This window comes from Pteropus alecto, unplaced genomic scaffold (assembly GCF_000325575.1).
Source record: "Pteropus alecto unplaced genomic scaffold, ASM32557v1 scaffold223, whole genome shotgun sequence".
Taxonomy (NCBI): Eukaryota; Metazoa; Chordata; class Mammalia; order Chiroptera; family Pteropodidae; genus Pteropus; species Pteropus alecto.
The window spans coordinates 1,841,029-1,854,029 of record NW_006434441.1 but is presented as its reverse complement, the minus strand read 5'-3'; the positions used below and the strand labels follow the sequence as shown (position 1 = coordinate 1,854,029).

At 57.1% G+C, this 13,001-nt stretch overlaps 2 protein-coding genes across 4 annotated transcripts in view; one reads left to right on the top strand and one right to left on the bottom strand.

The window, feature by feature from the left end:
* The window catches only part of LOC102888242 (fumarylacetoacetate hydrolase domain-containing protein 2), a 7,214-nt gene extending 4,586 nt beyond the window's left edge, over nucleotides 1-2,628 (top strand). Inside the window, exons 4-8 of one of the 3 annotated variants that reach the window (XM_006909439.3) lie at nucleotides 841-900; nucleotides 1,094-1,256; nucleotides 2,009-2,117; nucleotides 2,206-2,293; nucleotides 2,412-2,628. In XM_006909439.3, the coding sequence (XP_006909501.1) occupies nucleotides 841-900; nucleotides 1,094-1,256; nucleotides 2,009-2,117; nucleotides 2,206-2,293; nucleotides 2,412-2,474 (483 nt within the window). In that variant the 3' untranslated portion in view covers nucleotides 2,475-2,628. Of the gene's footprint in view, nucleotides 1-840; nucleotides 901-1,093; nucleotides 1,257-2,008; nucleotides 2,118-2,205 lie in introns of all 3 variants that reach the window. The other 2 variants (XM_015587391.2, XM_025045057.1) reach the window with 2 other exon arrangements.
* Nucleotides 2,629-2,766: 138 nt separating this feature from the next.
* GPAT2 (glycerol-3-phosphate acyltransferase 2, mitochondrial) lies at nucleotides 2,767-12,630 on the bottom strand. The gene is made up of 21 exons (XM_015587411.2): nucleotides 12,568-12,630; nucleotides 12,321-12,434; nucleotides 11,574-11,647; nucleotides 11,083-11,187; nucleotides 10,712-10,840; nucleotides 8,407-8,506; nucleotides 7,929-8,062; nucleotides 7,509-7,608; nucleotides 7,189-7,401; nucleotides 6,740-6,859; nucleotides 6,510-6,592; nucleotides 6,084-6,202; nucleotides 5,336-5,406; nucleotides 5,008-5,266; nucleotides 4,777-4,925; nucleotides 4,565-4,642; nucleotides 3,999-4,130; nucleotides 3,798-3,918; nucleotides 3,638-3,703; nucleotides 3,358-3,413; nucleotides 2,767-3,034 (listed from the first exon to the last, which is right to left on the bottom strand). The coding sequence occupies exons 1-21, from the start codon at nucleotides 12,628-12,630 to the stop codon at nucleotides 2,918-2,920; spliced, it is 2,403 nt and encodes an 800-aa protein (XP_015442897.1). The 3' UTR covers nucleotides 2,767-2,917.
* Nucleotides 12,631-13,001: the final 371 nt, after the last annotated feature.

Sequence of the window (13,001 nt, the reverse complement as noted above, 5' to 3'; positions counted from 1 at the left end):
AGGTCCCCAGGTGGCGTTTGAGCCTTGTGACTATCTTGCTGCCCTGGTTTTCACCAGGGCCCCCAGGTACCCTCACCTGGCTCCATCATCGCCCTGGGGGTAGGGAGAGGGGACTTTTTTGGTCATGCCTTCTACTCTTGATTAGCTGTCCTTCTGTGAAGAAAAGCCGCCTCCCTCTTTTTTTTACCCCTTTCTTTTTGGTATCACTGTGTATTCCTGATTTTTATTTTTATCCAAAAAGCTGTAATCCATCATTTACATTCTTTTTGATATGCAAAAAATGGTGTCAGTTTGGCCAGTGGGGATGGCACTAGAGACCAGGAGACCAGGGCGGCTCCACTTGCGACCACGGGAAGGAGCAGCTGGTCTGAAGGGTGGGTTGTGTGTCCTACAGCACTTTGCCGGCTGTGGGAAGGCCAAGCTTGTTTGCATTTTCTGTGGCCCCGTGTATTTTCTGTGAATTGCTTATTCAAGCCTTTTGCCCACATTTTCTTTTGGCATGTTGGTTTTTTTAATCCTATGAGTTAATTCGTTGAAGCACTAGAATGGTGCCTGGTGCATGGTAGAATTAGCTATTATTACTTGGTCTCCATCTTTTTTTGGAAGTATTTAGAGTGACTTTTAAACTCAATCGCCAGACAAATGTTGCTCCTCTAGTCATATGGGAGCTGTGCGTGCATCCATTGGTGCTGCCTGCTACTCGCTGAGTTTACAGGGCTGTGAGTCATGCCCCCTCCACTCTGGTTCATAGTAATTGGGACGTGTGGGCCAGTGGCCATACCCACTGATAGAGGACAGGACCAGAGCCAGACAGTTCACTGCCCCTCTCCCACCCTACAGGAGGTGGACTGGGAGGTGGAGCTGGCCGTGGTCATTGGAAAGACAGGCAAGCACATCAAGGTGAGGTGGAAGGGGCGGTGCCCACTGTCCCTGGCCTGGAAGGTGGTTGGCCCCTAGCTGCTGGGGCACCTGCCTTGTCCCTCACCCACTACTTTTGGTGAGCTCTGGCTCCTAGTATGGGATAAAGCTTTGTTATAGGGCTTGGTGTCACCATGATCTAACCTCCAGTCTGGCCAAATCCCATCCCCTATAGGCCACAGATGCCATGGCTCATGTGGCCGGCTTCACTGTGGCACATGACGTGAGTGCTCGTGACTGGCAAATGGGACGTAATGGAAAGCAGTGGCTGCTGGGAAAAACCTTTGACACCTTCTGCCCCCTGGGCCCTGCCTTGGTGACCAAGGACAGTGTAGCAGGTAGGTCTCTGACAGCCCACATGATGACTCTTCTTACTCTGCACAGATATAGCAGAGCAAAGAAAAAGCAGCCAGAAAGTGGGAGTGTGGGGTGGCTCCATAGAGAACCCCCTCCCCAGCTGCCTTTCACTGATCCCTGAGGGAACAAGTCTCAACCTGGGCCATGAGTTCTCAGCGGGCCTCCTTCCATGCCCCCCTCACCCCCTAGAGGACCCCAGTGCAGAGGTGGTGAATCCCTATTCATAAAGCAAGTGACAGTGACACGTCAGGCTTCCTCTAGCCACCACCATCTGGGAGAGTCTGTAGGTTGGAAGCAAAGCTGGCCCTTGAGCCTCACAGAATGGCTATCACAAAGCCCAAGGCATTCACCACTCAGGGAGATGGAGAGGACCAACAGGACTTTGCCAGCTAGTGTGACCAGGAGGAGACAGTGGTGCAGAGGGCAGAGCACCGCCTTTCGGGTGGGGGCATGTCTGGGTGACCAACCCTCATACCACCCTGTGCAGTGACAGCGAAGTTAGATTGTGTTCCAGCTACTCTATGGGTGTGCTTGTGAGGGTGTAAAACAAGAAATGTAATTAGCCAGGACACTGATAGGTGAGCCGCCCCTGCCAGCATCAGGCTTTTTTAAGACAACTGTCTCCCCTGAGAGGTCTGGGATACATCCCCTCCTGAACTCACCCAAGTGACAACTTGTAGGCGGGGTTGAGGAAAAGCAGGAAGGACCCCAGGGAGGTGTTTCTGCATTTCAGACCCACACAACTTAAAAATCTGCTGCCGCGTGAATGGAGAGGTGGTCCAGAGCAGCAGCACCAAGCAGATGGTGTTCGGGATAGAGGCGCTGATCGCCTGGGTCTCCCGGTAAGCAAGCAGAGCCCGTGGCTGAGCTGAGCCCTCCTTCCTGGCTGTGGCATCTTGCCCCTGGTCTCACTTGGCCCTTTTGCCCCAGGTTTGTCACTCTTTATCCTGGGGACATCATCCTCACGGGGACTCCCCCAGGTGTTGGTGTATTCAGGAAACCTCCTGTCTTTCTCAAGGTAGGTTGGCTATAAGGAGGAAAGGGAGAAGGACCAGACTTGAGCAATCCAGGCATAAGTGCATGCATATGCATGTGTGAGACACAGGACTGACACGCTGGTGGCCACTCTGTTGCAGAAGGGTGATGAAGTCCAGTGTGAGATTGAAGAACTGGGCGTCATCATCAACAAGGTGGTGTGATGCCTCTGGCTGTAGGCCCCAGACTTAAGACAAGAGGTGGGCACCAGCTCCCACTCACCAGCCCAGCACTAGTCCCTCCAGGCTCCTCATCTGGGAGGTGACATGGAGTTCTCTTCAATAAAATTCTCAGGCCAGAGCAGCCGCTCTGCTTCTACTACTGTGTCAGTTTGTTTCAGGGAGCAGGAGAGAGTGTTGTCACAGGGTGGGGAAGGAGAGCAGGTGCTACATGCACACAAGAAAAAGACACCACTGGGCCTGGGAAGTGGACACATCCAGTCCTGTTTATCACACCAAAGGATGAAGAAAGCAAGATACGACAAGGGACAGTCAAACTCAACAATTTAATAGTCCAGCCAAGGGTGTGCAGCCACTTCTGCCTCTGGCTTCAGGACACGGCCATGTTCTGGGGCAAGAAGTCTCAGCATGGGCTTCACCCCACAGTTCTAGCTGCAAACGAACTGTCGGATGAATTGTTCCAGCTTTTCCTGATTGTCCCGGCTGGCAAACGTCGGAGACAGATGTAGCATGGGGCCTGCAGGGCTGGGCTTCTGCTGTAGCACCTGGGCCACAAAGAAGGATTCTGAGTGCTCACCATGGGGGCCTGCAGTGAGACCTCTGGCCCCTCCAGCCTCAGGGTCTGAACACAAATGCTGTTTCAAGCCACCCCCAGTACCCAGATGGGAGGGGAGCAAGGCGGTGCCCTGGGGGACCACAAGGCAGGAAAACTGTCAAGCTGCCTCCAGCTCCTGTCACCACACTTATTCTTGGGAGACACTGGGGACATCCTAGGTGAGCACAGGTGGGCTTCCCTGAGCAGCTCTAACAGGGTGCAGGCTGGGGAAGAGGCAGGGGGACAGCCAGCAGCTGAGACTGGCCCTCTCACCCCCAAGTCTCTGAAGGTCCAGACAGCCCTGATGGCAAGACCTGAGTCGGCACACTCTAGAAGGAAGGAGGAGGTGAGCTCTAGGGAGGGCCAAGAGCAATGTACACAGGCTTCTCTTCCTCTTGTAGAGAAGAGCCACCCAAGGTAGGGCTCAGACCGCACCCAAGGGTCCTCAATGCCACAGCTCTCCTTCCTGGATTGGGGCTGTCACTGCTCAGCAGGGGGCAGCAGCCACCAGCAAACCACTGCCTCCTGGGCTGGCTGCTTGGGCAGGACTCACCGAAGAACCCGTCCTCCTGGGCAGTGGCCCGCAGGAACTGCAGCAGCTGGTCTGTGTAGCCTGACTCTGCAGGGAGAGGGGTGTAGGTTGGGCACAGGCAGAGCCCTGCCCCATGTTCTCAGCCCCTCCGTGAGGACAGCCAGGGGGGTGTGGACCTCACCCGTGTCAGGCAGCTGGCCCATGGGGAGGAAGGCGGCAGCCTGTGCAAAGGCCTTCAGCAGCGGGCTGAGCAAGCGGCAGAGGAAGAGGAAGAAGTCGGGGCAGCGTGACTGCTGACTGAGCTGGAGGGGTACAGGCCAGGTCAGGGAAGCTCCCACAGCGTCCCCACTGCCACCTCCCCAGGTGGCTTCTCCCAACACACCCTAAAGTACCGGCCCTCAGCCTCCTCGAAGTCATCACTGTCACTATCGGTGAAGTCCCCACTCGGTTTCCACAGCAGCCTGGCACTCAAACGTTGTCGCCCTGTGTCGCATGCCAGCCGGGATCCTGGGGTCTGGGGGCCAGGGTTGCCATTGTACCCTGTCAGCCTGGCTGAGGTTTAGCCCTGAGCCCCCCAGACCAGATACATCGTGGACCAGGCACATGGAGGTGGAAGCAATAAAAACAGACCTAGGAAGCCTGAGTCTCCCGGAGCATGCCAGACTGGCTGAGCCAACCTACAGGGTGGGAAGAAGTAGGTACCTACACTCAAGGGCCATAGCCCTGTGGACAAGAAATGTGGGGCAAGAGGTATACAGAGAACCTCAGAAGTACATTTGTGCAGTCCTGTCATGATACACACATGGGCCCAGGGCCAGTCGTTCACCAAGTCACAAGGCCTTAGTGGCAGCCCACCCCCACAGCACTCATGGGGCAGCTGTCCTTCAGGATGTGAGGCTGAGGGAGGCCAGCCCAGGCAGGAGCTTTGTCCCCAGCAGCCCTGCCTACCTCCTCAGCAACCAGGAGCCCACACTGGATGAGACGGTCCAGCACCTCCTGACAGTAGCAGTAGGAAGACTGGCAAGGCTGGGGATGAAGAAGTAGTCCATGGGGCCTCAAGATAGCCAAGCGACAGGCAGGGCCCTGCCCAGGCATCAGAGGAGCAGGGCTCAGGGCACCGAGGGGACACCTAGGCCAAGCTGGCGGGTGGGAGGCCTGACCTGCAGTAGCAGCAGGTCTTGTGGCAGCAAGTGCAGTAGCAGCAGGACCTGGCGGTACAACTCATTCTGGCTCAGCAACTCGATACCCTGCAGCTCCCAGGGGCCCTCTGGTGGCACTCTGCCTGCCAGCAGCGCTCGCACTGCACAGGCTGGGAAGGGGACGGGGCATGAGGAAGGAATTCATCCCCTCGCCTGACCCCCGACTCCCCACCCCAATCCCTCAGGACTCACCACCCACGGCCTCGCTCAGGAAGGCGGGCAGCAGCTCAGCGCTCAGGCGAGCCAGGTGCGTAAGGCCTGGGCCGGGCCGCACCACCACCAGCAAGTCCCCTTGGTGGACACGCAGCAGAGCCACATGCGCCTGCAGCAGGCTCAGCGTGTGCCACACCAGGCCCCTCAGTTGCCCTGAGAAGCCCACGTCAAAGCCCCGCAGCAGCGTCTCCTCTGTCAGCCAAGAGAACTCCCCCAGGAGCTGCGAAAGGAACACGCCCTGGGCAGGCAGAACCAGGGCTCAGTAGCAGGGCCACGCCCTTCCCCAGCCCAGCCACACTGTGCCTACCTTCTGGTGCTTGAACAGCAGCAGCGTTGCTGTAATGGCCGTGCTCATCACCGCAGAGCTCGCCACACTGGCTGCGGGCAGGGTTAGGGGTGCTGGTCAGGGGCCTGGGCCCAGCAGCCAGTTCTCTATCACCCAGTAAGTGTGCAGGCCAAAACAGTCATCCCCTGCCTCCTTGGCAGCAGACACTGCCCCCACACAACTCCAGGGAAGAGGGGAGCAGGCATGACTGGTCCTGGGGGGTGGGTGGGGGCACCCTGCCAGTGGAGAACTGGCATTCATCAAATATACACTGAGACAGGCCAGGTGCTCGGAGACCTTCCCTGCTTCCCCTAGGCCTACCCACTAACCCAGCTTGTGCCACAGAGGGACACCTGAGAATACAGCAGTAACCATCATGCTGTGCCAAGTACTGTGTGAAGTCCCTCATGTGCATCATTCCATTAGTCATCATTTACAGCTCAGGAACCCAGGCTCAGAGAGGTGAAGGGCTGAGCCCAGGGCAGGGCCATGATGGGTGGCCTCCAGGCATCTGCCCTCTGCAGCTCAGGTGGCTGGCTGTGCACGTTCACTAGTGGCTCCCTTGTGTCCTCCCTGGCGGCCGCACTTCCTCACGTATCCCAAGCGAGCCTCATAGGAGGGAGACTCAGGTACAGAAAGCCACTTGGAATGGAGGGCCCTGATACCCTGCTGACCCAGAGAGAAGGGATGGCTTAGGAAGCCCCCCAGAGGCCCAGACCTTATTCCTCACCATTCAGGATGTGACGGCTCAGCCTCCTGACCAGGAGCTGGTCCTCTGCCTTGAGGGCCAGAAGGGGCCCAGTCACTGGGGTCCATCCCTGCTCCTTCTCGGTATCTGGAACAACAGTGCTGGGACAGAGACAGGCGCAGGATGAGGGAAGCCAACCCAAAACAATCATGGGACAGCCGAGAGCTTTCTCAAAAGTGAGGGTGTTGTCCCAGCACAGCCCCAGGGCCATGATGGCTCCTATAACCCCAGCCCCTTCCAGGTCTCTGCCATTTCCCACACTCAAACTAGAGGTGAGAAGGGGTGCCAGGCACTGTTCTAGGTGGCCCAGAGTATCTAGTGACAGGAGGCTGGAACTGAAGATATCTGTGGGTCTGAGCCAAAGGACCACCTGCCATGCCCAAGCCCCACACCCTCCCCTACCCCTACCTCTGGCCCAGCACGATGGGCTGCAGCAGCTGCTCCAGGGTCTGTCTGCTGCCCCAGCAGCTTCGGGCATTAACAGCATATTCCTGCCCAAGAGAAGGCTCTCAGGTGGCCGGCCCGGAAGCCTGCACACAGCCCATGGAGATAGGCAAGGCTCTCCCTGCAGCGGCTCTGACGGCCAGGCTGCCATAAGCTCCAGGACAGACCCCAGGTCCTCCCAACAGACTCCATACCCGCAGGGAGAAGGGCTGGGCCAGGTGCACACGAACGCAGACCCGGCGGCCACGGCACCAGCCTCGTAGGCTCCTCAGAACAGCCAGCATTCCTGTCCACAGCCCCAGTGGGGCTGTGGCCTGCAGGGAAGGAGAGGCTGAGGGAGCTGCCTACCTGGGGCTCCATTCTCTGCTCAGCTTCACCCCAAACTGGCACATGACCAGGACCTCTCCAAGCTCATTTTCTCATCCATGAAACAGGAGAAATCTCTCCCTAGCAGAGTCTTTTGAGGATGAAACAAGTGACTATAGCAGCCTGGGCAGCACCACGGGAAGATGACAGTAGAGGCAGAATTCCTTTGCACCCCCTGACCCTAGTTCTGAGGGTCACTTGGCCACAGGACACAATATTGTGCCCCCTTTCTGGAGACAGTGTCTGCATGGGATCCCAAGGGGCAGGAGGGTCTCACATGGTATGTGTCACATGGTGCATCTGGAACCAGGTCATAGGTGATGGCCACTGGCACCAGCATAGCATCTGGGACAACGCCCACTTGGACGGCCTGCACCACCAGTCCCAGCCAGGCCTGGCCCAGGGCTGACAGCCGAGGCCCCTGGGTCCCAGGGGGCTCCTCCAAGAAGATGAGCAGGGGCTGCCCGCTGACCAGCAGCTGCTCCACAGCCTGGAATAAGGTGGGGAGATAGTGGCAGAGGCAAGCATCAAGGCCAGAGCAGCAACAGGCCCCTATGCCCTGGCCTGGCCAAACACACAATCACTGGGGGCACTCACCGCATGGACCACGGCCCTTGCAAGGACTCCATCAGAGCTATCCAGGGACAGGGTGGCCTCTGGGGGCAGGAAAAGCCCCCCAAGCTTCCTCAGCAGAGCTCTGTGGGGCACAGGGCAAAGAGAACCTAATGAGGGAAGGGACTCAGGAGATGGGACCAAGAAGGAGGCCAATGAGCGCCTCAGCTCACCCAGGGCTGGCCTAGGTCCTGCCTGAACATTCTGAAGCCAGGCTGGGCCTAGAAACCAGAGCTGACCATCTGAGCCCATGTGCTGGACTGGCTGGCTGGACTGGTTGAGAGCAAAGAAGCCAGGAAGAGGGCCCATAAGGGCTGCTGCTGGCACCTCCCAGCTGCATCCCTACATGCAGTGCCCCAGCTGGGGACTTTACCCATGTGTGTCTAGAGGCACAAAGCTTTTTACCTGAGGACAGGGGAGCAGGTGCGGGGGTCCCAAGCCACGCGGAGCACACCCAGGCCCTGGGAGAGCAGCACGAAGGGCAGCAGGACCCCATCCAGGAGCGACTTATGGGTGGAAAGGAGCACGAGTGGTGAGCCCTGCTGGGGGACAGCCAGAGGGACATGCCAGCCTGCCCCACCCTGAGGGTGTAGGGGGCCGCAGAGGGACACAGGGCCCACCTGGGCAGTTCCTCCTCTAAGCACATTTCCCAAAAGGAGAGGAGCTGTCGACAACTTTTAAGGCAGTGCGCTGACGTAATGGTTATTAAGACCATGAAAGACGTTAGGGGAAGCCCCATGGGAGGAGGGCCATGAGACACGAAGAGGTCGGCAAGGCCTGGGGGTGTTTTCCCACCAGCAGATGGGGCTGGTCTCACCAAGGGCCTGACTGAGCTTTGCCCTGCCAACCGCCCCCCACACACCCGCACTGTAGGGTGGCTTACCGCCTGGGCTGCCTTACGGACCATCTTCATGTGGCCCTTGTGCAGCTGCACGTTCAGGAAGAGACAGTTCAGGACCTTCAGCACCACCCAGCTGAACAGCCTGGAGAGCGGCGGGGCCCAGTCTGAGGTGTGGTGGCACCACCCGCGAGGCAGGGCCCCCAGCATCTCAGAGAGCCACTGTTACTGTCCCTACTTTACAGAAGAGGAAAGCGAGGCTCAGAGGTTGCAGAAGCTGCTGATGGTAGAGAAAGCTAAGAAATGATGCCGGGACTGGCAGGCAAGCCTGACACCAGAGCCCACGCCTGCAAGGTGCTAACATGCCCCCAGGAAGAGCTTGTGGTGCAGCTGCCTCACATCAACTTCAGACACGCTCCCTGCCTCAGTTTACCCCAAAGGAGATTAGAGGAGCAAGACTCTCTCCAGGCCTAACCTGGCTTGTTCTTTGCAAACTGCTGAGAAAGGTGAAAGAAAAGGGAGGAGTTAGTGATACAAGAAGGAAAGGGTAACTGAAGGGGGTGGGCTTTAAATGAGGCCGGAAGCACAGATGTGGGCAGCATGGAGATGTGGTGAAGCAGCATGTCCTCATCTGAGGGCCTGAGATGGGGCATCCGCTGGCAGTGGGTAAGGCTGAGGAGCCAGTGCCCCTGGGAGGACTTCCATGTGCTGTGTTCTCCTCTAGAAACATCTGGCTGCTCAGTACAGAGAAAGCAGGCAGCTGGGGTGTGCCCACTGGCCCCTTTGCGGGGGCGTTATAATCATGATGAACCCTGGAATCAAAGCTACACCAGGAAGGGCTGATGGCCACTGTAAGGAGGTCAGGTCATGGGACTGGAAGTCTCAATGAAGTCAAACATTTTTCACATGGAGTGCTTGTCGAGGTCACAAACCCCCCCGCTACTTCCTATCCTTGCTCAGTTGACTTAGCACTGCCAGGACAGCTGAGTCTGACACGCACAGCCCTGTGCCCTTTCCCTCTGTGAATTGCTCATCTCCTGGCTTTAACCATCGTCCATGTGCTAAAGCTTCACGAATAGACATCCTTGTCCCCAGCCTCTCTGCTTAGCTAATATAAGACTCACATAAGCAACTGCCTCCTGGGTGTCTCTACCAGCACTAAAACACTATATCCAAAACATTCTTTGTGGGCCAGACTCACTCCTCCCAAACCTGCCCCTTCCATCCACACCACCAGGTTCTTAGCCAGAAACTGGCTCTCCTTTTCCCTCACTGCCCCACCCTCACCTCCAATCCATCAGTGAGTCCTGTTAATTTCACACTGGTCTCTCAATCCATTTTTTCCGACCTCTATTGTCACCTCACCTGGACCAACTTGTCCAAGCTGTCACCATGTCTCACATGGACTAACAAAACAGCCTCCCATACCATCTTCTGTTCTCTACTCTTGATCCCAATTAATCGTGTTATCATTCTCTGCTTAAAACCTTTTCACTAGTTGTCACTGCACTCAGAAATCAAATCCAAGCTTCCTGTGTGTCCCTGTGTATCCGGTCCCTTCTACTTCTCATTTCATCTCCAACAGCTCTCTCCCTGACTGGCCAGCTTCCAGGCACATCAGCTTCATGAGCACACCTGGCCCTCTCCGGTGGCCATTACTCAGGCTATTCCTGCTAGTAGGACTGTTCTCTCTCTCCAACCCCTGACCCCACCCCAAGGCTGGTTCCTTAACCCCTTTCATTCCTCGCTTACAAGTCACCTCCTCTCCTTCAGGTACCCTCAACCCCAGCCTTCACTGTCCTACAGCCATGTGCATCTCTGTCCACTCTGACCTGTGCACTCTCATTCCCACTGGAACAGCACCTGCATCTAAGAGGGGCTCAGACTGTGCAGATGAATGTGGGAGGGGCAGGTGGGGACAGCAGGATAAATGCAAGAGGAGTTATGGGGACCCTTAAGATCAGGGAACCAGCCACCTCTGCCTCTCTCCATAGGAACCTGATCCAGGGAAAGGTAGAAGGTTGAAGGTGGTACTAGAGTCTGGATCACAACCAGGTGTTTTAGGAGTAAGCCCCAAATTCCCAGCCCCAGGACACAAGGACAACACTTAGGCCAGCTGTAGTGAGAAACTGAGTGGAACCTGGGGGCTAGCTCAGATCAAAGCCCCATCCCATACCCAACTGGTCCCACCTGGGAGCCAGCTGTCCTCAAAAGGTCGGTCCCTCTGGTAAACACACTATCTGGCTCCCTGTGGGAAGAATCTAGTCTTTCCCCAAGCCCAATCAACACTCACTCTCCAGAAGGGCAGAGGCCCCAACCTAAGGATGAGTGTCCCTCAGCACAGAGTTACCTGAGCAGGAAGGGGCGGGGTGGGGTCTGGAAGTGGCCCAGGATGCGCTGTACCTCTTTCTTCACAAGATCGGGTACCTGGCCTTCCCCAGCCCCTGCTGGAGCCCTCCCTGAGATGACGTTCTGTACCCTACGATGTGGGAGAAGTGCTGTCAGGCTGTGACATGCCTAAGGTCCCCCAAGCCACTTCCCTCAGCCCCATACAGCCTCCCCCGGGCATACCTTCCAGTCTTCATTCTCAATCTTTAAGGTAGGGCCCCAGACAAAACTAACACTCTAGAAGACAGCCTTGTCAACCCCCCTGCCTAGAGCCTCTGTCATCCTTTCAAGGGTCCCAGAGTGCCAGCCCAACCCCATTCCCTGCATCCTCACCCAGTGCTTTCCATGACCTTCTGTGGGGCATCCCAGCAGGGGGGTATGTGCTGCTCCAGGGACCACAAGAAATAGCAGAGCCTCCGAACCAGCCAACCCCGAAACCTGAGCACAGCCCCCAGAGCAGGGGGAAGATCTTTCAGATGGCCCACCCCGACTAGGGCCCACTGAGGGTATGCCATGAAGGGCTGACACCCCAGTACCATGACCCAGAAATGCCTGGGTTTGGTTTATCACAGTGCAGGATGAGGAAGCACCTGCCCATCTGAGCCCCATTCCAGACCCTCCCCGCCCAGTGGGGTATAAGCTCAGGGCCTGACACACTGTGGACAGCCCATAAACCCTCACAGGAGGCGCTGCAGGAGCTCCAAGCCTGCCTCTCCATGCCTATGTGTACGGAGCAGAGGGCAGGAGGAGTCCTTCTTTCCCATGAGAGGAAGAAAGTGACACCACAAAGCAGGGCCCACCCACTCGCCTTTGGCTCTGACTACCTGGTGTTCTCCTCCTTCACTAGGATCACATCGCAGAAGCCCAGATCCATTATACTTCTGTGGAAGAGGGACTCCTGCCCAAGAGGGGACAGAGACAGCATGTCTTTGGGTAGCCTTCGCACACCAGCAAAGGAAAGCCCCTGCTCTGTCTTCTGAGGGCGCTGACTGATGGCTTATTGTGTCCACCAGGAGACAGGACTGTAGCACAGTATTTCCCAAAAGACTCTGATGCCCACTCAGGAAAAAGGGCTCTGTGGTTAAAAGAGAAGTGCTGCACTCTCTGCAGCACCACCCTCTCCGAGAGCAGCGTGTTAAAGCCTCAAGTAGGTCTCTCATCCACAGCAGAGGACATGTAGCGGGTCTCCACAAGAACCCGGGTCCCATCAGCACCAGCACACGGCGTGGCCACACAGGAGGTCTTTGAGCCTGTGCTCAGTGACTGAGTGAATGGGTCCCCCAAACTGAACAGGACTGTGCAGGCCTGGTCAGACCCCAGCCCTCTGGCCATGCCCCACCTCCTTGCAGGCCCCTTTGCACTTCCCCACCCAGCTCCCCCAGGGCTGTGACCCAGCCCCAGGCCAACAGCACAACGGGGACCAGTGCCTCCATTCTCAAGAGGTAAAAGCAGAAGCATGGGAAGGGAAGGCTGAGCATAGGACATAAGGGAAGCTGCTTCCCGGAGCCATAGCTCCCACAACCAAGCTACTCCCAAGCTCCCCAGGGTGGGGCCCAGCCTGTATCACTAACCCAGCTCTTGGGGGTACAGGTCTGGCAGCAGCGACCCACAAAGGGGCGATATTTCCCCAGGAAAGGGGTGACAGCCTCCAGCTTCATCCCCAAGCCTGAGGACCACAGACTGGTCTGTAAAAGGCCACATGGAGAAATGAGAAGATTCAAAGTCTTTGGCAGGGGAAGGGAGGTTCCAGGAGTTAGGGGCACAGGATGGAAGGTGGGAGGGCAGAGGGTGTTTTGGGAATGGGAGGGGCCGCACTACCTCCCGGCCACTCTGGCGGCTCCTCTGCTGAGTCCGGAGTCTGGCTCCAGACATGTTGTCCATGGGGGCCTATAAGGTCTGAGAACCGGCCACTTCTACCTCTCTCTCTCTCTCACCACAGGAACCTGACCTGGGGAAAGATGGAAGGATGGAGCGGGTACTGGAGTCTGGGCCACAAGCAGGGGTTCCTGAGGTGACCCCCAAATTCACATCCCAAGGACAGACAGCCAACACCCAGGCCAGCAGTGATGAGAAACTGAGCTGGAACGTGGCTCGGACTAAAGCTATGCCCCATACCTAATGAGTCCCTCCAAGGAGCAGCTGTCCTCAAAAGATCACAGTGTCCAAATCAGGGGCAAGCAGAAGCTAACATGGAGGAGATGGGTTGTCTTACCAACACACACCCTGCCATCTCCCAGCACACATGGGGGCTA